The sequence below is a fragment of the Pseudoliparis swirei genome, chromosome 13 (genome assembly GCF_029220125.1).
Source record: "Pseudoliparis swirei isolate HS2019 ecotype Mariana Trench chromosome 13, NWPU_hadal_v1, whole genome shotgun sequence".
Lineage (NCBI taxonomy): Eukaryota > Metazoa > Chordata > Actinopteri > Perciformes > Liparidae > Pseudoliparis > Pseudoliparis swirei.
Genome location: NC_079400.1, coordinates 10,892,549 through 10,912,615, shown reverse-complemented (window position 1 = coordinate 10,912,615; position 20,067 = coordinate 10,892,549). Strand labels below are relative to the sequence as shown.

Here is a 20,067-nt window from a genome sequence, read left to right as displayed (position 1 = left end):
CTGCTGAGCTCATAACACCATGCTGAGAGAGTGTGAATAACCAAATGAGAGATTGAGGCGGTGGCAAACCGCTGGCAGCTCAGATGCATTGTTGTGTACCCCCCCCCCCCCCCACCCTTCGAGTTTAAAACAAGTTCAGAGAGGCAACAGAACGAGAGCACTTATCAGCACCCAGGTCAGCTCGCTTATGTAAATTCCCCTTTTGTCAGGATCAATTAAACACAAATCTTCGGTCAATTTCTATTGATTATTCCCTTTAATTTGGAAATGGGGCGACTCACATCTTTTTCTCGCTGATGGCCACCGAGAGCAGTTAGATTCAGTTAGTGCAGCCTGCAGCAACTCCTCACCTTGATTTACAAAAGCTTTGGGACGCACCTCTTAACGCCGCATCTATCTGCTTCTCTTTGTTGGTAATTGCACTCTAGCTAAATAGGTTACGCTGAAATATCAATAAATTGCCATCAAATTAATGTCAATACAAAAGCTGTGGATGGTGCTAATTAAAAATGCAAAAGTGATGAAAATGAAGTCGTGGCATTGCCCTGAATAATTGATAACGCAATTTATGATTTTTATGAAAGAGTGCCGTCTGTCTGCGATTTTGATGAGGCCTTAATGAGATGCATTAATGTGTCTCTCCGTGCCTGTAGTCAAACTCAAAACTCAAACACCATGATGGTTGTTGGGGTGTTTTTAACGCCCTTAATTACACATTTTCAAATAACATTACTTCTTGATTTTCCACTTAAAGCTGCACGGGTCCCAAAGAGGTGTTAGTGTGTGATTTTCATTAAAGGAGGAATGGTTAACTCAGGACCAATCAAGAGTCTGCTCCTGATCAGGGTGGGATCGGGGACTTGAGCGAGCAGCACCGAGCAGGCGCAATGCTTCCAGGCTGTGCTGCGACCTTGTGGAAGAATCCAGAACTATTGTGTCCACGTCTCCCTGTTTGTTATTTCCACGAAAGTCGTACCCTTGTTCGAGATCGTGTACGAAAGCAGGACAGTGAAGGAAGGTCAGCTCACGCGGCGGTAAAAGTGTTAAACACGCATGAATGTATAATGTTTATTGACTCGAGCGGATCAAAACGATCCCCGTGTTGACGTTGTACCTCCTCGTCTATTAGACGGACTCGACCTTTGAGATAAATGAAGAGCGAGGGAGGCAGACGGATGAGGGGATTAGAAGTGGGCCGCAACAGGGAAGCAGGCCGGAGGAAAAAAATGGACGGACTGCCGGCGGATAGATGAGGTGGGGGGAGCATAATGACCGCTGTTTGTTATGATGTACTGAATCAGGTTCTCTTTGACAAAACAGTCCTTAGCACCTCTGTATTTATAGTGTCACCGGTCAGTCCATCCACAAAGGCAGGCTGATGATATGTGAGCGTGTTAGTGCCGCGAGGTGTCTGGGGCTCTGCTCTGGAACGACCCGCTCATCCGTCAGGCCCACGGGTTGAAGTGGTGCGGGGTTATGGGATCACGGGCTGGATTGTTGTGAACTTAAATCTCCGGAATGTTAGCCAACCACACACACACACACACACACACGCACAAATCAGCTTTATTTTGCTCCTCTCTAGATTTAAGTTATTGAGACAAAACCTCCTGAGAAGAGGCTCAAAACAAACACTGCATTTTCATGTTGCTGATTTTTATGAATGAGAGAGAGGTTCCTGTTTGTCTATGTTGAGGGGGGGGCACTCTTTGTTTAAACCAGAGGACCCAGATGTGGGATGACATGTTTGGTTTTTCCCAGTGGTTAAACGGGTCCTTTCTGAGAGGGATGGACTCGAGGCATTCCCCTTGTCATCAGGGGCTCGAACGGGGTGTCACACTGGCTAGTGTAAATTATCTTTACATTGTTCCCGTGTTTCAGACTAAAAAGGCGGTTCCTGCTCTCCCTTTGCTTTTGTCATCCCATGCAAGGCTAATGCCTGTTGAGTAATGAATTCAGGGAAGCTGTGCTTTGCTTTTGACACATGGAAAAGCCCGGTACCCCTGTTGAAACACGGGGCGGAAGATGACCCTCGAGGCAGACCTGAGGTCAATTTGACTAGATCCCCTCTAATGGCGAAAGGCTAGAAAACTGGTCAAACAAACTGACGTCTTAAAAGAACTTTGAAACTAACTTAAACATGGAGCAGCTGGTTAAGAACCTCCTCCGCTCGAGGCATCCTGGTGGTTGAGTGGTTGAGTTAAATAGTGTGTGAGTACTGGACAACGTTCCCGGTTGTCTCTCTCTCACATTGTAATGCTTCCGACAGCCGTGTGTGAGATCAAACACTGTAAAGAAGTAAGAAGGTCGTCGTCGGGACGTCACCCGTTGGGTTGTGGACACTTTGAGACCTTGAGTTCACCATATTTCCTTTTTGAAGTGTACAGGAAGTGACCATATTTGGACTGTGGATGATCGATATCGCTGTAAAGACACCGCAAACGTCTCTCGTAGAGACCTGTCAATCACACGATAACCCCGCCCCCGTCCCCTGATTCTAAATGGACCATCATTTACTTAATAAACATCACGCTGTATTGAAGAAGACTTGAAACTAGAGACTGAGACATAAACTACCGTTCAAAAGTTTGGGGTCATCCAGACAATTTCGTGTCTTCCATGAAAACTCACTTTTATTTATTAAATGAATTGAAAATTGAATAGAAAATATAGTCAAGACATTGACAAGGTTAGAAATAATGATTAATATTTGAAGTATTAATTTTGTTCTTCAAACTTCAAGCTCAAAGGAAGGCCAGTTGTATAGCTTATATCACCAGCATAACTGTTTTCAGCTGTGCTAACATAATTGCACAAGGGTTTTCTAATCAGATATTAGTCTTCTAAGGCGATTAGCAAACACAATGTACCATGAGAACACTGGAGTGATAGTTGATGGAAATGGGCCTCTAGACACCTATGGAGATATTTCATTAGAAACCAGACGTTTCCACCTAGAATAGTCATTTACCACATTAACAATGTTATCTTTATTGAAAAAACAGTGCTTTTCTTTGAAAAATAAAGACATTTCTAAGTGACCCCAAACTTTTGAATGGTAGTGTAAACTAATTTGTTCAATGTTTGCTGAGGGAATAAAAAAATAAAAAAAGTAGAGTTATTATTATTATAGACTTCTATACAACCAGAGGAGTCTCCCCCTGGTGGTCAGGAGAGAAAATGCAAGTTGAAGACGCTTCAGCATTGGCTTCACTTGTCTGTGTTAAACACACAATATGTGCAATTTTGGGGAAATGTATGTATTAACATCATATATATTATTGCCAACAAGAATGTGATCATGAGAATATTACAAAAAACTATTTCGTGTGGACTTCCTCTATCAAACTTCTTCTCTAAATACTTTGCGAACTGCTTTGTCAACTGCACTAATTAACCAAAGCCTTTTAAGTTGTGGCCTATCATGTTTAAAATTTGACTTTGCAAATTGAAGAGAGATTTCCACAGGAAGGTTGCTCCCATTAAAAGTGCAACGTGAGCAGATGAATGGACTGCAGCGCTGCAAATGTATTGATCCCGGCTTCCTAAAGCCGAGCGGGGATGTATTTAATCCTGGAGACTTTATATGCATGGTGTGTGTTTGTGTGTGGTAATGAGGAGCTTTTTAAGTGCAGCTCATTAGGAGTTAGTGCTGAAACAATCAGGCGGTGAATTGATTGGTTGATTGACAGAAACAATTTCAATTATTTTAATCCATTAAGCAAGAAATATGGCAAACTTTCTCTGGTTCTAGCTTCTTAAATGTAAGGATTTGCTGCTTATCTCTTATTTTTTACATCCTAAATGGAATGTTCTGAACTTTTTTTTAAAGACGAATGAACTGCTTCTCTTCACAGACTTTGGTGACATCCCGCCTGTCGCGGCACAGGACGTCGGCAACATCTTGAAGCAAGGCCACCTGGAGAAGAGACGAAGAGGTACCGCAGCACAAGGAGAACCTGCCCGGGGTCCAGCGTCTGAACAACTGTTGTTCACGCACGTCATTTTGTTCCGTAGATCACAGCTTCTTCGGCTCGGAGTGGAAAAAGAGATGGTGCGCTCTGACCAGTTCAATATTCTACTACTTTGGGAGTGAAAAAGGTTTGTTTGAAATACTAACAAACAGAAACATTGCAGGTCCATGAATCAAATCGGATAAAGTCCTACCACTCGTCCCTACAGATAAGCAGCAGAAGGGTTCCTTTCATATCATCGACTACAACGTGCAGCTGGTGACCAACCTGAGAAGAGACTCCAAAAAAACCTCCTGTTTTGAGCTCTTCTGCCCCGGACGGAGCGCTTTCCAGGTTTGTATGACCACAACGAGCCCGGACAGACGGCCAACTGGTCGTCCGTGTTCGGGAGTCCAAGTGAATGACGTTTGGGTTTTTATTTTTGGAAGACCTTTTGAGGCAGTGGTCTTTGTGGCCAGAATTAGCAAATTTCTGAAGCAGAAATGTCAATACATCAGCAGATATCAGCTTATAACGATGTTTTGGTATCTGTGTTTGGGTCTGCAGTAAATAACAAGAAAGTGCAGTACATGAATGCCAAAGGGTCATTTGAAAACATTCATTTAAAAACAGTCATTTAAACGGTGTCTCCATGACATAATTGGTCCACTAAAGACCACTGAGTTGATTTTGTACTTTAAATTTGTCGCGCTTCGTACATTTATTGTTCGCAATTCTTAATTTTTTTTATTAAATGGCTCCTGATAAAATATGTGTTATGTGAAAAATAAATACATTCCAAGGAGAAGAGTAATATTCTAATAAGTAATATTTAGTAATATTATCACAAATTTACAAGGAAAAAGCGAAAACCAGATTTCTGAGTGCAAAGAATATTCATTTCATTATAATTTGCTTACGTTCATAAAAGAACACAGAAAACTAGATGAAAGAAATTCCCCTCGCTCAGAGGCCGTCCTCTGCACAGAAACACGCTGGCCGAACACGGTTTTGCATTTGGTGGCTAACATTTCTCTCTAACTCTTGGAATATTACCCGTCTACCCCGACTCTTTAATTACTTTTATATTTACCCAAAATGGCTCTAAAATGGCGTCATACTTAATCAATTAATCGCTCAACACATAAATGGACCTGTTAATGAACCCTTTTTGACAGTTGATTTATCGCTTGTCTTTTGCAAGTTGCCACAAAGTTTAGACTTTTAAAATGTGAACATTGTTATACATTATTGCTTTTGTACATTTTCTATGATAGTAAACTACATATTTTTGGATTCAATATATTTTGGAGCATTATTATTAAAATCATTGTTTAATCTGGTGATTATTTTCTTTATTAATCACCAGATTAAACTGATTTTAATATTTAATTAAATCTTTGTTATTTTACACTTAAATATTTGCAGTGGCTTCAGAGATCCAGTGTCAGTCGGGCTTCACTCTAAATCCAGTTTCTCAACATGTCTATAAGGCTCATTAGTCATACTATCTGATTATAATACAGTTATGTCCTAATTGAATATTGTAGATCTGATAATTGTAGAGCTACATCAAGAGGGAACGAGGAGGAGAGTTGGTGAACTGAAGTGAAGATTAAAAAAAACAGGCTTTTATTGCCATATAAATGCACGTTTGGATGCGATGATAATTGCATGAGTATTGCCACTGTTTCCCATTAGTTCACTGCCACCAGTCCTCAAGAGGCCAGAGAATGGGTGGACCAAATCAATTTTATACTTAGAGGTAAGCCAGCTTCTCTTTGTAATTTCCTCCGGTACTTATTGCGCAAGTTGTTTTCCAGTCGAGCGTTCTCTGTCGTGTTTCTTTTCTGTCCCTATTTGAATCGAGAGTTTAAGGTCAGAGGATGTCTTGTGTTGTTCAGATTCTTAGACAAATTGTTATTGGGTTGTATAAATACAAAACAAATGATTTGAGAATACTTTTAAAAAAGCCACATAGGTTAATTGGAAAATAGAGTTAAAGCAGTTAAAACCGTCCAACCTTCTTTTTCTTTCTACATTTCCCACTAAAGTTTGCTTGTGTGCTTTTTGGTGGGGCAGAAAGGTCAGAAATGAAAGAGAGCCCTTCATCATCTCTGACACAGATAAAAAAAACACCCGATCCATCAGCCGCTGCACAGCCGAGTCCTGAATCTCCTCATTCGACATGTCATGTGCACCATCATGTAGCTCTAGTTCTACTCCGTCCCTCCCCCTCCAACCACTCTTCCCCTAACCCTCCTACCGAATTCCAACTTACAGGAAATTGATTGGTGGATGTTCTGGTTATCCTCCAGTGACATTGATTTCTGTTCCGCCGCTGGTGGACGGCGGAGGACCTGATACCCCGTGTTGCAGCGGCCGGTCGCCTGCAATGAGACGGCTCCTCCATCTGAGCGAGCCGTCCTGCCGTGTCTACTCTCAAATGGGCTCGGGCCGGGCCACTGATTTGCGGGAAGTAACAGACACTGTGCAGTTTGTCTTACTTCCTTCCAGACAAAATGCAGTCCTGATCCAGAACATGTAGATGATTATTATTTAACCTCTTCACCTCCTGATCAAGGCAGACCTGCCTTGTATACTTGAACTTTCATTTAGGGGTCGCTCCTCAAAGAACTCTGTGGGAATATTATTGTTGGCATTTTGCCTTTATTTAATACTGATAGTAGAGATGCGGATAGCGAGGAAGAGATGCCATCACTCGGACCATGGGCAACCCAATATTCATATTTTAACAATAAACAAAAGATAAAGAGGAAAGATGGTTTAAAGGTAAATATATAGATATATATTATATCTAACCTTTCGGCATTAACATTTTTAAAAAACAAATACAATCTATGTTATATGTTTTTTGCTGAGTTGTTTACTCATGCATTGCAAGTGTCAAATCTATCCAGTTTTAAGCCACATTATTTAGATATACTTTTCAGATCTTTCTCCATCAGACTTCTTGATCTTGAGTTATCAGCGATAGCTCGGTGAGTCAGATCTCCACGGATAATTCTGCTCCCGGTAAAAAAGTCCTGAACAATAAACAAGGACGGAGTCATATCTCCCATGATCCCACGCTTCACCAAACTCTGTCTTTATAAATATCTTAGTAACTTGCTGAAATGCAAATATTGTGCGTTATAACAGTTGCTTGTTCTGACTCCTCAAATTTAAAATTTAGCGTGTTTTTTTACTGTATAATTGTACGTTAACTATCTTTTAAGTTTTTACGTCCGAGAACGTCACCATGGGCTCCGGAAAATAACAAGTGGTCGTTTTCACTATTTTAGAAAAAAAAGAATGAATAGATAATAACATTCAATTTAATGATAATAATCTATAATTCAAGCCTCGCCTGCTCATCACCCTTTGAGTGTTCCTCCTGTGTGTGTGTGTGTGTGTGTCTCTTGTGCGCCGTCCGTCACGTTGGCTCTCCTTCCATCCGTAGATCTACGCTCCACCTCCATCCCTTGCAATTATGACGAGGAAGAGGAGACCTATGATGACATTGAGGGGTTGACCGGCCCGGCCTCGTCACGGCCCGGCACTGCCCGGGCCTTTCAGAGTGGCAAACTGGAAGGGGGGCACGAGACGGGGGGGGTCGACGAAGAGGACGAGGATATCTACGAAGTGCTGCCAGGTATGAGGACGTGGTTACACACACACACAGACACACATGCATGCACACACACACACACACAGAAATAGACAGGGGAGGGCTGCACACACAAACTCTCATGATACTCAGTCAGACAAATAAACACACACTCGAGCCCTGAGGGATTTTGTTTTTGCAACAAGAAATATTTGTGATGATCTCCCCGGGCTGCTGAATCTGTGTTGCCAGGTACCTCCCCGCCGCCACAGCACCCAGACTGATCGCTCATTTTAAATCAAGCAACACTAATAAGCTTGTCAGGGACGAGGCGGCTGCTGCAGAGGCACACAGGGCAGGAAGGGAAGCCTCTCCTCACATGACTGGAAAGCAGCTTCCTCTGGTCTCCTTGCTCATCTCACTGAGAGCCATCTGTTGAGACACAGTTATGTTGTTGAAATCAGCGAGAGCCGGTCGCTCCGAATGCTCCGTCATGGAACGTCCAATTAGCTAATGTTGCCAGGCAACAAATAGTCCACAATTCAATCCACTAAGCAGAGTTTGGGCTAAAATTGCCTAGCAACAGCAATTTAGTTGAAAGGAAGCAAAAAACGGCATCTCGCAGGGCTTAAAATACTTCTGGCGCTCTTAATGTCACGTCTTAAATAGAAATTAGAGTTTGATTGAGAATGTTGCGTGTCAGTGTGTGTGTGTGAGTCTCTATCGAGGGGTGGAGGGTGGGGGGAGACAGCCCCATGTGTCAGGGGGGCTACCAGATCCATAGAAGGACAAAAGGGGTGATCTGATCTTCTCAGGGCCATCGTCCATCACTCTTTCTATAAAATAAGATACATCAAGATTCTGTTTCACTCACTGAGTACATTACCTTTGCCAAAATCACTGGTGAGAGGGGAATCCGTCTTCAGACTGTCACGCCGGCGTTCAAAGCCATCTGGGAAGAGGTACAGACTCTGACCACAGATGGCATATCGAATGACGGGCTCTTTCGTTCACTTTCTCACCCCTTCACTTTTCAATCACCCTGCACCTTTATGTGCTCATTTGCAGCTTCTACGCAGTGAGTCCATACTGTTAAATTACTAGATGTTATGGTTATTCTCTTTTGCGAATGACAGTGGGACAAAGAAGATGTTTGAATTTGGAGAATCTTCGTTCCTTAACAAATCTAAATATTCCTGGATAATAGTCTTTGCATTGACTGTTTTTTGTTAGTTTGTTAAACTTTACTCATATGAATGTTGCGAGAGTTGTTTAACTTTTCTTTGGATTCATAAAGTTGTTAAAGGGCAATTTTGCAGATTTTCAACCAGCTTTATATCGTTCGAATGTGAAAATTAACGATGTTTCCTTCCCTGACGACAAATGTCATTCATTCGCACATAAAACTTACACACACACACGTTCCCCCTGTCTGGAAAATATAACAAATTGGAAAGATTGCACATCAAATACATTTTAAATGTGCAGTAGCCAAACCAGCGAAGAAATGTTGAGTCGGAGTAAAGCATATTTTTCCCCTGTGGAGCAAAACTCCAAACATGGCTCAGTTGCAGGCAGAAAGCGGAGCGATGGCGGTATTGGCTGTGATGCTGATGACTGATTTTATTGACTGGAAAATTAAATCACTTTGATCTAGAAACCGTTGGCCCGTAGCGGCGGCCCCTCCCCTGAAGGATGCTCTCTCGCGGAGCAGTTAAGGACTGCTGAACAAATGTTTGGACCCTTAGCAAACAGAATTAAAATCACCTTTTTTTCCTGCTTTTTTATGCCGTGACAATGAAAAACATTTAAATATTTTATGAGGTAATACACAGCATTGAGATTTAAAATTATATCTTTTCCATTTTTATCTTGGTTTTATTAATGAAATGTGCAACAATCTGGAAGTGTGTGTGTGTGTGTGTGTGAAAGAAAAGCAAGAGAAGAAGATCGGACCTCTACACATTAAACACCTCCTGCATCCAAACTACACATAAACACAAATATGCATGTGGATGTACAGCATGCGCGCGTGTCTATGTGTGTGTGTGTGTGTGTCTGCGTGTGTGTGTGTGTGTGAGAGTGCGTGTTGTCCGTCCTGGGCTTCCTGGAAGCAGAGGGGCATGCTGTGCTGGAAGGTGGATAGTGTTGCTGCGTTGCGGCGTGGCTGTCAGCCGCTGGTGAGGATGGATGTGTGAGACCGAGGGCAGGCGTATCACTGTGTCACCTCTCAGACCACCGGGGGCCACGCCCCGCAGTCGATGATACGTCCGCCTCCGCGTGCCTTAAACACAGACTATTTCTCTTACATTTTTCCTCCCCGCGTCTCTGATGAATGTGAACAAATTGATTCTCACTGAGGAGTTCAGTCTGGTGAAAGAAAAAGAGGCCATCTTTTGTCTCGTGGAAACACATTAGGCTGATGATCCGCTTCATTTGTGTCTTCTGTGTTTTGTTTTTATCGTGACGCTTTTTTTTATTTTTTACACCACATATGTTTCTTGTCATTATTTAGATTTTCCCGTTAGATAAGGAAATAAAAATGTGGAACTTAACATCTTGTTTTACGGTTTCTGTCACAAACCTCATTTTGTCGTTTTCGCTGTGCTTTTCCTTTGTTTTTTGTAGAGGACGATTTTCCAGATCCGACAGATGAGAGCAGTGTACCGAACAACAGACCAGGTCAGAACCTCATTACAGTCCACTCCTAATAATGAGGAGGATCTCCAGCCTAATAGTTCGCAGTGGGAAAAGAACATTGTCTCGCTGTTTTACTTAAACTCTTGCTCTTCATTTCCCTTCAGCTTCGTCATCAGATTACGCCAATTTCTACCAGGGTTTATGGGATTGCTGGGCCGACGAGGTGGACGAGCTGCCCTTCCAGCGGGGAGATCTCATCTACATCATTAGCAAGGTCAGCACCGCCATCAGCACACACACAAAAAAAAAATCCACAAGGTCACTTAACCCTTGTGTTGCCTTAGGGTCATTTTGACCCGAATCAATATTACACCCTCCCCCCGCCTTTGGGTCATTTTGACCCGATTCAATGTTTCACCCTCCTGTTACCTTTATATTTACTAACATATTTTACCCTTTGGGTTCAATTTGACGCCAGCAATTAAAACCTCCAGAAAATTATTAGAATTAATATTGTTTTCCAAGTTTAAGTGTGAGGCACTTTATGTTTGTTTGTTGACTCCCGAAAGAACACCGACATTAAACATTGAATGGGGTCAAATTAATCCTAAAGCGGGGGGTGGGTGTAATATTGATTCCGGTCAAAATGACCCTAAGGCAACACAAGGGTTAAACTTCACCCATAATTCTGTGGTGTCTGGACACATTTTCCTCCCAGTCAAAATTGGGACCAATGGAAACCAACCCCAAATGGCCCCGTCCACTCTGAGACATAAACACAACGGCAATTACAGTAATTTGAAATGAGTGACACGTGATGCAGATGTGTAGAATAAGTAATTATTTAGGGGCATAAACAACATCAATGCCAGTAATAACTTTGCCCCTCGTTTACTTTCCGTACCTGCTGATATCCCCGACGTCTAAACCCCTCTGTTAGGGAGCACTCGTGTCTGGAAGCAGCAGTGAAGCACCGGCAGCGGCATTGTCTCTTCCCAGGCCACGAGGGTGAAGTGCCATTCGGGCGCTGCGTAATGGTGCTGTTGTTCATTATGGAGCCTCTATCACAGGGGTTAATTGAGCAGGCAGCCATGCGAAGCCCTTCCTTTCGGTTTGACACAAACTGCAGGTGAAGCCGTCCTGCATCTCAGCTCTTTTCCTCTCTCTATCTATTTCCTTGTGTTTTATGGCCGTCTTGTAGTTACATGCAGAGTATCTACCAGTGAAAAGCCACCCTACTGGAAATCAATGGCTTGTAATTTGGGCACTTTTGCTCTGCTGCGCGCGGGAACCTGTTTCCCCAGACTGTTGCTATTGGTCGGTTTGAGATTGAATCATCAGGTTCCGTGTTTCGGCTAAATTACTTGAAGAGTGGAGGGAGGACGAGTTTACAGTGTTTTGTTGGTAATTATGCAGCAGAGATTGAGAAATGATGTATTCAACCTCGTGATTTTCTGCATCTTTAATCAGCAGCTGCAGCCCCTGAATTTTAATTATTTATGATGTTTCCCAGCTTTAGTGCAAAACGACAATGATGTTCTCACTTCTATGGCGCATTGAAGAAGTTTGAGATGGATAAACAAACGGTATCGGTTCATGTTGAGGGCTATGCTGCTCTTTTGTTGGTAAGAGCAGATATGGCACAGGTGAAATATGACCTTCGCACAAGATGGACTTTTAATTGAGGCTCTCTTGGCAGTGCCAGATTAATGAGATGCCAGCCCTCTGTATGTGTGTGCGTGCGCGTGCTGCTTGATAGGGGTAAATGTCAAAACAGCCAAGTCCATTTTTCACGTGAGGATGACAAAGGCAGCGTTCTTGGGGAAACAAAGGGAACCTGGCTCGGCACTGCTGATCCTCCTCAGACAGCCTCAGCTCTGCCTGCCGTATTACTTTTCACTGTATGGATCAGATTACTGCTTCTCCTTAAAAGCAAACTAAGTTCCAGGTTGTAAGCAAGACTCGTTCGTAGTATCTCGCAATCTTAATGACACAGATTACTCTTGTTTTGTCAAGCTGGATGCTGAAGTCATAACATAGTGACAGACTTACGAGCATCCTTGCTTTCCCTCTAATGGATTTAAAGCGAGGGGTCTGGTTGTAAATTATTCAGAGGCGATCTCCGGACGGCTTCCGACTGTTGGGTTCCGTGTGACGACGAGACTTCGCCCGCGTCTCATTCTGCGTCCTAAAAGCATCACATTTCCTCCCATGAATAGCATTATTTGGATTATAGCCTGTAATCGGCTATTTGTTTTAATGAGCCCTTGGGGAGGGCTTCCCCGCCGCGTCTCCTGTGTGTACGCTCACGCCCATGCCCACGTTCGGTTTTTTTTACGGGTGGGGATTCCTGAGAACCCTGACCTCGATGAGTGAAATACGGGCCCTTGGCTAGAACTCAAGTCTGTCGCTTAACTGGGGACCTAGACACATGAAATGGCCGTAATAAAACCAGGGCCCATAAATTCTCTTAGAGGGTGGGAGGCCTGGTTGTCTCTGCTGTTATGTCAACACTGACCATAATTACAAGGTAATAAGGACACGCTCTAAGTGCTAAATCAATGGTGCTAACAAACTGTTATTTTTAAAGCTGGGATGTGATTGACTGCTGAAGTGCAGAATGGGATAGCCACAGGCGCGGTGTCATATGGCTGTGAACTGAGGAGAACATGCCGATTGTATAAAAGGCCCTCATCCATCATTATTGATCCCTCACTTACTGTAAAGTGGGGGCATTTTTACTGAATTTGTATTTTTTCCCCCCTTGTGTGTTGCTCTGTTTGTGTGTCTGTATCTGTATCTGTGTGTGTGTGTGTGTGTGTGTGTGTGTGTGTCTGTGCGCATATGTGTGTCCCTGACAAAGTAAATAAATTAGGAACCTCACAACTCATATGAATCCCATTAGTTCAAGAGAATTAATCTCGTAGTGAGCCTCCGCCGCCGGTTCCAGCGATGCCTAACTTGCTTTCCTGCGAGCTCGACGGCGATGCTGATACATGAGGCACGAACACACAGTCGAATCCATCTTGTGAGTTTTTGGCTCCGGCGTTTCATTTCTGAGAGCTTGCATTTTTCTAATGCGCATTATAGCTGCACGCTGACATTTTAGTGTGTGATGACAAACAATGGCGAGCTCAGTTTTCCGCAATATCACACTTGCAAGATTTGCTTATTATTCTTTAAACTCCATTTAAATTGTTGAGACGTTGCGCTCACATTTTTTCCGCTGCATCATGCATGACGTGCAACAAGATCCGTCTGTTCAGGGATTTACTACGTGAACGTGGGATTAATTGGTCACGGCGGCTTGAAGCCGTAGTTTCACTCCTCCCTGACACGCGTCATGCCTGTGTACTTAGTCGGCCATGTTCCACCCTGAACCACGAGGGTGCCTTGCATTCTTGCCCTTTAATTTATGTGTCCAGAATCAAAAGACATGGGCTCAACAGGTCAGCTGCCACATTCCTGTATTCCCACCGGCACTCATGGAGAACGGCGGGGATGGAGTGGGAAGAGATTTATGGCACAAACCCATCCAGGGTCCTTAAAACTCTGGCAAGCGCTGCTGCCACCTCTTCCTCTTTCTCTCCATCTCCCCGCTCATCCTCACCCCCCCCCCCCCCCATCCAAACGGAACAGAGGGATAGGGAGACGAGCCAGCCAATCATGTGCGTCCGTCCCCCAAAGCCCCCACAGCGTGCACGTCACATTTAGCCAAAGTGTTCAGCTGCAGCTGCCTGTCAGCGAGGAAGAGTGCGTGGACACCACTGACACCTTGTGGCGGTTTCTATTAGTGTTTTTATACAACGACAACTTCTACAAACACCAGAAGTAGATGTACAGCCTTATAGATGTACTTGCTGTGATTTATAGCCTCTATATAAATACAAGTTATGATATTAAAGATTGAAATAAATCACGTTGTGCTTTGAATGGCCACTTGTTCTCTACCCAGGCTACCTGTGACAGTCCTCTTGAGGGTCATAACAGGCGTCTTCTCTGTTTTAACAAGACGATTTCGGGCCGCTGCCCACAGGTCAAACCGACTGAATGCAGCCCAAGAAAAGAAAAAGTGGGCAAACAATCAGATGGGAAAAGTCAAGCAAGAGAGACAAAGAGGGTGGATCCTTTTATTCTTTTGTGTGAACCCTGTCCCCCCCCCCCCCCCTGAGCCCCCCTCTCCTTTCTCCTTTTCTCTGTCACACACCCATTTAAAGACCCCTGGCTGCTATTGTGGCCATAGACACCAAGACGCTATAGACAGGCAAGACATCCTATTTACCACCCAAAGTAGCAGGGGGTGAGTCTGGGGTTTGGGGTCATGCAGAAGGCAGCGGTCAACCCCCGGTCAACTACAGTAGGTCATTATTCAGCCCAAGCCAATAGCCCAGAACCGCGTCCGAGCAACCCACCCCCAATCCATTCTGCCTAATTATTATAAATGAGGGGCGGCGTAAACAGCCATCATTACAGACACTCAGTGGCATACACAAATCCACTTTAAATTGCTATTAAGTTAAGGAGCTATCTGTAATCCCAGGCGTGCATTAGAAAGGAGCGAGTAGGTTTTCTTTTTATTAAATCTCATCGTCCCTGAGATATTTTCAAACGTTCTCATGCTCTGTCATGTTTCCAATTGGAAGCCAATTCACTGATTTAATTAAAAGCCCACTTGGAAAAAAATGGACACTAAGTAGCCATTTCGATCTCTGGTTGTGCAGAAATATCGGCCATATTTCTGGATGGATTTCGACAAGATTACCTTCGGCGCAGAGTCCTCGTAGCAGCCCCAAAACAAGCATTTTTATCCCCACGGTTCCAGGTCTTATCGGGTCGATTGTTAGGTACCTGTGTGAGCAGGAGGGGGGGGGGGGGGGGGGCTCGCTAACCTAATAGCGGGTTACAGATGTGTTCAAGGTGTCCATGTTTTATTGTTAGAGTAACCAGTGACGGAAGAACTGCAGAGAGCTGCAGTGGATCAGAGGAGTCTGATGGAGGGAGATAGAAAAAAAGAAAACAACAGAGAGGATGCAAGTGGAAAGGCTGCTACAGGAGAGATGGAAAGAGAGGAAAGAGAGGAAGGGGAGGAAAGGAGGGATAGGGGGGAAGGAGGGAGGGAGAGATTGTAACACCGAGGCGGCGGGTTCAGCGGCAGGGCAATGAGAGACTTCCTGCGCTCCATCACGCCCAAGGCCTGCCTCAGTCAGCTGGTGGCCGCGGAAAGATGCCTCATGTGTCAGGCTTATTAGCACTCCCCCTAGTTTGTATGCATTTGGGGGAGTGTGTGTGTGTGTGTGTGTCTGTGTGAGAGAACAAGATGAGAAAGAAAAAGAGGCAAAGAAGACGACATCTGTGCACAATTTATAATTTTCTCCACCCAAAAAAAGAAAAAAAGTTGCATTTATTTGAAGCTTTTTTTTCGGTACGCGATGGGGATGTTGGCGCCCCCCCCCCCCCCTTCCCCACCTCACCCTTTGCCTCCCCCGTTGTCTTTCGCCGCATCCACCCAGCCCTCGACTCACCTTCTCCCCGCTTCAGGCTCGGGGTAGCTGTCAATCCGTCCTCCGGTTCGGGAGCGTGAGCGATGGGCCCATCAGAATGCCGCCATTAGCCAGCCCCCTGAGTGGTAAATAAACGATCGCGCCGGTACACTGCAGGTGTTGTCATGGCAACCCAGTCTCAGTGCCAGCCCCGACCACGCTCCCCCGCCACCCCCCTTTCTCTCTCTCGGCGGAGGAGTCACCGGGAGGTCAACGAGTCAGCGCGCCGCCACGACACGGCACTGTTTGCCCCCCCCCCGCCCAGCTCCCCCCGCCGCCCCACTAGCACCACCACCACCACCACCCTTCCTTCCTTACAGAGTGCATCTGATATGCATCCTGGTTGCAGATGCGTGTCACCCCTCAGACGACACACTGTGCACCCTGCTACATCTTGTTAATGAGAGGAAACCAGACGTCTCCCAGAACACTCGAGGGGGAGCTTGATTTTCATCACCCCAGAAGTAGAACATGAGCCGCTTCTTTGCAACCTGATGTTGGCATTTCAGAGTTTAAGATGCAAAATCACACAAAAAATAATTAACCTAAGAGACAAAAAAAAGAAAGGAAAACAAACAGAAGGAAGAGGACATTGAGGAGTTTGCATAGTTTTTGTCATTTGGATAATTTACTCTCCCCGCCTCTTGGAATGTCCCTATTACAGCAGGTGTACTCTGGATGAACCCATTTCAAGTATGAGGAAGATGGACTCTGCACGCCTGACAGACTCCCACCGCCATTGGCACCCACTCTGTGATGTAGCAGTTGTATTAAAATGGCGGCGCTGATAATCCAAAAGACCTTTCTCAGGGAGAATTTGAGACCGACTGCACAGATGGGCCACGGAGATAAATAAAACTCTCTGTCACTACGATCGGTGGAATAGTGCTACGACGCCCCCAAGGGAGAGAAAAACTGTTTCGCTCCCTCTCTCTCCGATGCCTCCCCTCCTGTCCGTCTGTCTCGCCCCCTCCTTTCCTCCTCCTCTATTTCACGTTATCCCGAATGGGAACCAGAGCCAGCTTTCCGCAACCAGGATTTTTCTCCCTCTACGGTCTTATGGGGGGCATAAAAAGGCCATTTTGGACTTAACTTCCCCCTGCTTTATGAGCTCAAACACACACTGAATAGTCAGTCAGAGTTTGAGAGCCGAGCACAGTGGAGCGTCCCAGCGTGAGCTGTCGGCGAGGTTAGAACGATGAGGCCAGGACGGACAATCTGCTCATTGTGGGTACCTGTTTCTGCTGTAAGAACACTTGAGTCTTGCGGTTTTATCGCCTCCTGAGCGACACATCCGTCACCACTTCTCATTAGCTGCTGCTGGCCTCATTCCTCTGGATGGAGGGCGGCTCAAGCTCTGTTCATCATGTCACCGAATGTGTGTGTGCGTGTTGTTTCCACAGCCAGAAGTTTAAACCCGCTTCCAATCTAAAACATGGAGAACTTATACGTGCCGTGTGTGTGTGTGTGTGTGTGTGTGTGAGAGAGATAGCCGAGCGGTTCGTCTTCTCCTCAGGGCCGAGACGAACTGTTCACGCATTCATTCCCAATCTGCCGGAGAACAGAGGAGAGCGATGAGCTCGGGCCGGCCGCTCCATCAGGAAGATGATGGCCGGCTGGTGCCTCCTCTGTGGGCCTCAGCGCCCCTCTGGTCTCGGGCCAAATATTGATCCAGCACAGATCTAGTTAGAGCCCGACTGCTGCGTTCAGATGATCACGCCTTTGTTGATGCGACTCCAGTTCCTAAAAGGCTTAAAGCACGAGATTTTGTTATTTCAGTTTTTTTCCGATCTGGAAGAAATGTGTCACACACACGCAGAATATCTGCATGATTCGGATCCTTTTATGGGCCGTAATTGTCGAATATTTTAATTTTCAATGAATGTCTGATTTAACCTCATAAACAAATAATTTTGTTTTTAGGAATATATTCCTTTAAGTTACCTTTTGATTTGATTTGGGTTCCTTCACCAATGCAACATAAAATGTCACACCCAATTTAATTCAATTAATTTGGATACTCCAAAAGGTAGATGACAAATGTAAATAAAAATAAATTCAGCGAACAATAATGAAACATTACATTAAGGGAGTATTTAGAAGAGTGACATTTATTTTTCAAGGTTACATTTTAGTGTGTTTTTATATTTACTTCTTGAAGGACGTTCCTGCTATAGGGCACACATTAGTTTGTATTCAGCCAGTTAAAACCAGAGCTTTTATTGTATTTTAAAATATAAATATATTACATTTATAATACATTTAATTGATTTGTATAATCGATATCCGCACACTTAAATCTATGCAGGGAACATTTTAATATTAGCTTTCGGTCTATCAGGACCTCCATCACAGCATTCATGGTTCCTAATTTAATTTATTATTCTATTCTAACTATTCAAATTGGTGTATAAGGATTTGCTGCGGGTGTTTTTTATTTTTTATAGCCCCAACATTTAGTCTATAAAATGTCCAAAATTATTGCAAATGCCCACCGGGAGTTATAAAGGAAACTTATGCTGCTGATTTTATTTTCTGCTCTAAATATTTTCTTCTTTATACGAAACTTCATTGAGTTCCTTTTTTTATTTTTACAAGTCACCAGTTTAAGTACCAGAGCGTCTAATCTTTCTTTTTCTTTGTATAAGTGGACTCCAGTTTCCACTTTCCGTTTTAATCACAGTGCAGAGATGAAGTCTTGTTATAATTAGTCTGGAAGCAGGCAGGCTGTTGTCACGGCTCCTGAGCGGTAAAAACAACAACACAAAAACATGGTTTTATCTTAGGCTCTGTCTCAATAGTCTTGTTTACCGTCTTCTCCCGTTTTTGAATGGAAACCCTCGAGGTAAATGCACCCCAGTGTCTCTTAGAATATTGTACAGGGCTGTTTTGTGGCGGGGTCTCGTCCCTCCTGGGTTTCCTCTGCTAAAGTTGAGTTTATACAGTTTGAACCTTATTATTTCAGCAGCCACTGTGACGGATCAGCTCCGCGTGTAATTGCAGTTCAAATCATTCGAATGGTTGCTCTAATGTTAATAACGCCAGACAAACAGTGCGCTCGGATCAAATAAAAGTGTGAGATCGGGGCTCAATCCTGCGTCGTTTACTTGTCCCCGGGCCCCTCGAGGACCCGCCGTTGTTTGATTTGTTCATTTTGGGTTTCAGGAGTACAACATCAACGGCTGGTGGGTCGGCGAACTGAACGGCACCGTGGGCATCGTCCCCAAGGACTTCCTGCACCCGGCCTACATCCTCTGAGCCCCAACAGGTACCGAGGCACTCTCTTATCATCAGCATTATGGACCATTACTGGGGCCTAATACACAGAAACGGTCCCCCTGGTACTCATCCAGACTGCCATTGAGCTGCATTCAGTCGTTGACCTGCCATTTATGGCATCTGCTGGCTGGAAGAAGTACTGCGTAGAGCAATCTTGAGCAGGGCAACGGTGAGAGTAAATATGTGCAACCAAAGCATGATTACAGTGTGGGTTGTCCTATTTAAGAAAATGATTCCCTAATACTGTTAGATAGGCGCAGCTTAGAATGAATACTGAATTATTAATGCGTGTTTTTTATTTTTTATTTTGCAGTGCTGCTGCCGACACGCATGTGAATGTTCACAGTTCATCTTTTGTAATTTCAAAATGATTCTCCTTCATGAGACTGTAAGTTATTACATGTACATGTAATATGCACCGGTGCGTATTACTGTTCACTATAAACCATAAAGGTCTCTCCTTTAATATTAATGTGCAAACCGCAGCTGAAGCGGTCAGAAAGCCGATCGATTTATATAATTGTTTGTTATTTTATCAAGAAAAGCCTCAAACGTGAGGATTTTCTTCAATTCTGTTTTATATTACTATAAATTCAATCTATTACTGTTCGGTTTGACAAAAAAGTGATTTGAAGATGTTATTTCTGGTAAATTGTGATGGGACTTTTGTTAAACTTTGAGAATATGTTTTATTTTTCATAGGCTAAAAGATGAACAGATGAATCAGATAAATAACTGAATAATCAATCATAGAAACAACTGTTAGTTGCAGCTGTAGTGCAAATTGATAATTTATTCTGGACTGATTCATCAATTCACTGGTTAAATTGAGAAATATGTTGATTGTTAGTCGGTTTTTTATATAAATAAATACATTTTGTATGAATACATCTTTGATAAAATAACAGCATCTGTATATTAGGGTTTTAAACTACATTTTACGTGGAGTTTTACACTGAAATAAATATTTCAAATGATTTTTCAGTTCAATTTGTGTGTGGATGTAAAACTGTTCCATCTTCAGTCACTAGGCAGCAGCATTGCT

At 43.8% G+C, this 20,067-nt stretch overlaps 1 protein-coding gene across 1 annotated transcript in view; it reads left to right on the top strand.

The window, feature by feature from the left end:
* Positions 1-20,000, top strand: part of skap1 (src kinase associated phosphoprotein 1) — a 31,972-nt gene extending 11,972 nt beyond the window's left edge. The window contains exons 5-13 of the mRNA XM_056430292.1: positions 3,858-3,938; positions 4,018-4,101; positions 4,183-4,307; positions 5,655-5,718; positions 7,417-7,608; positions 10,192-10,245; positions 10,368-10,477; positions 18,909-19,011; positions 19,336-20,000. Coding sequence (XP_056286267.1) covers positions 3,858-3,938; positions 4,018-4,101; positions 4,183-4,307; positions 5,655-5,718; positions 7,417-7,608; positions 10,192-10,245; positions 10,368-10,477; positions 18,909-19,001 — 803 coding nt within the window. The 3' untranslated portion in view covers positions 19,002-19,011; positions 19,336-20,000. The remainder of the gene's footprint in view (positions 1-3,857; positions 3,939-4,017; positions 4,102-4,182; positions 4,308-5,654; positions 5,719-7,416; positions 7,609-10,191; positions 10,246-10,367; positions 10,478-18,908; positions 19,012-19,335) is intronic.
* Positions 20,001-20,067: the final 67 nt, after the last annotated feature.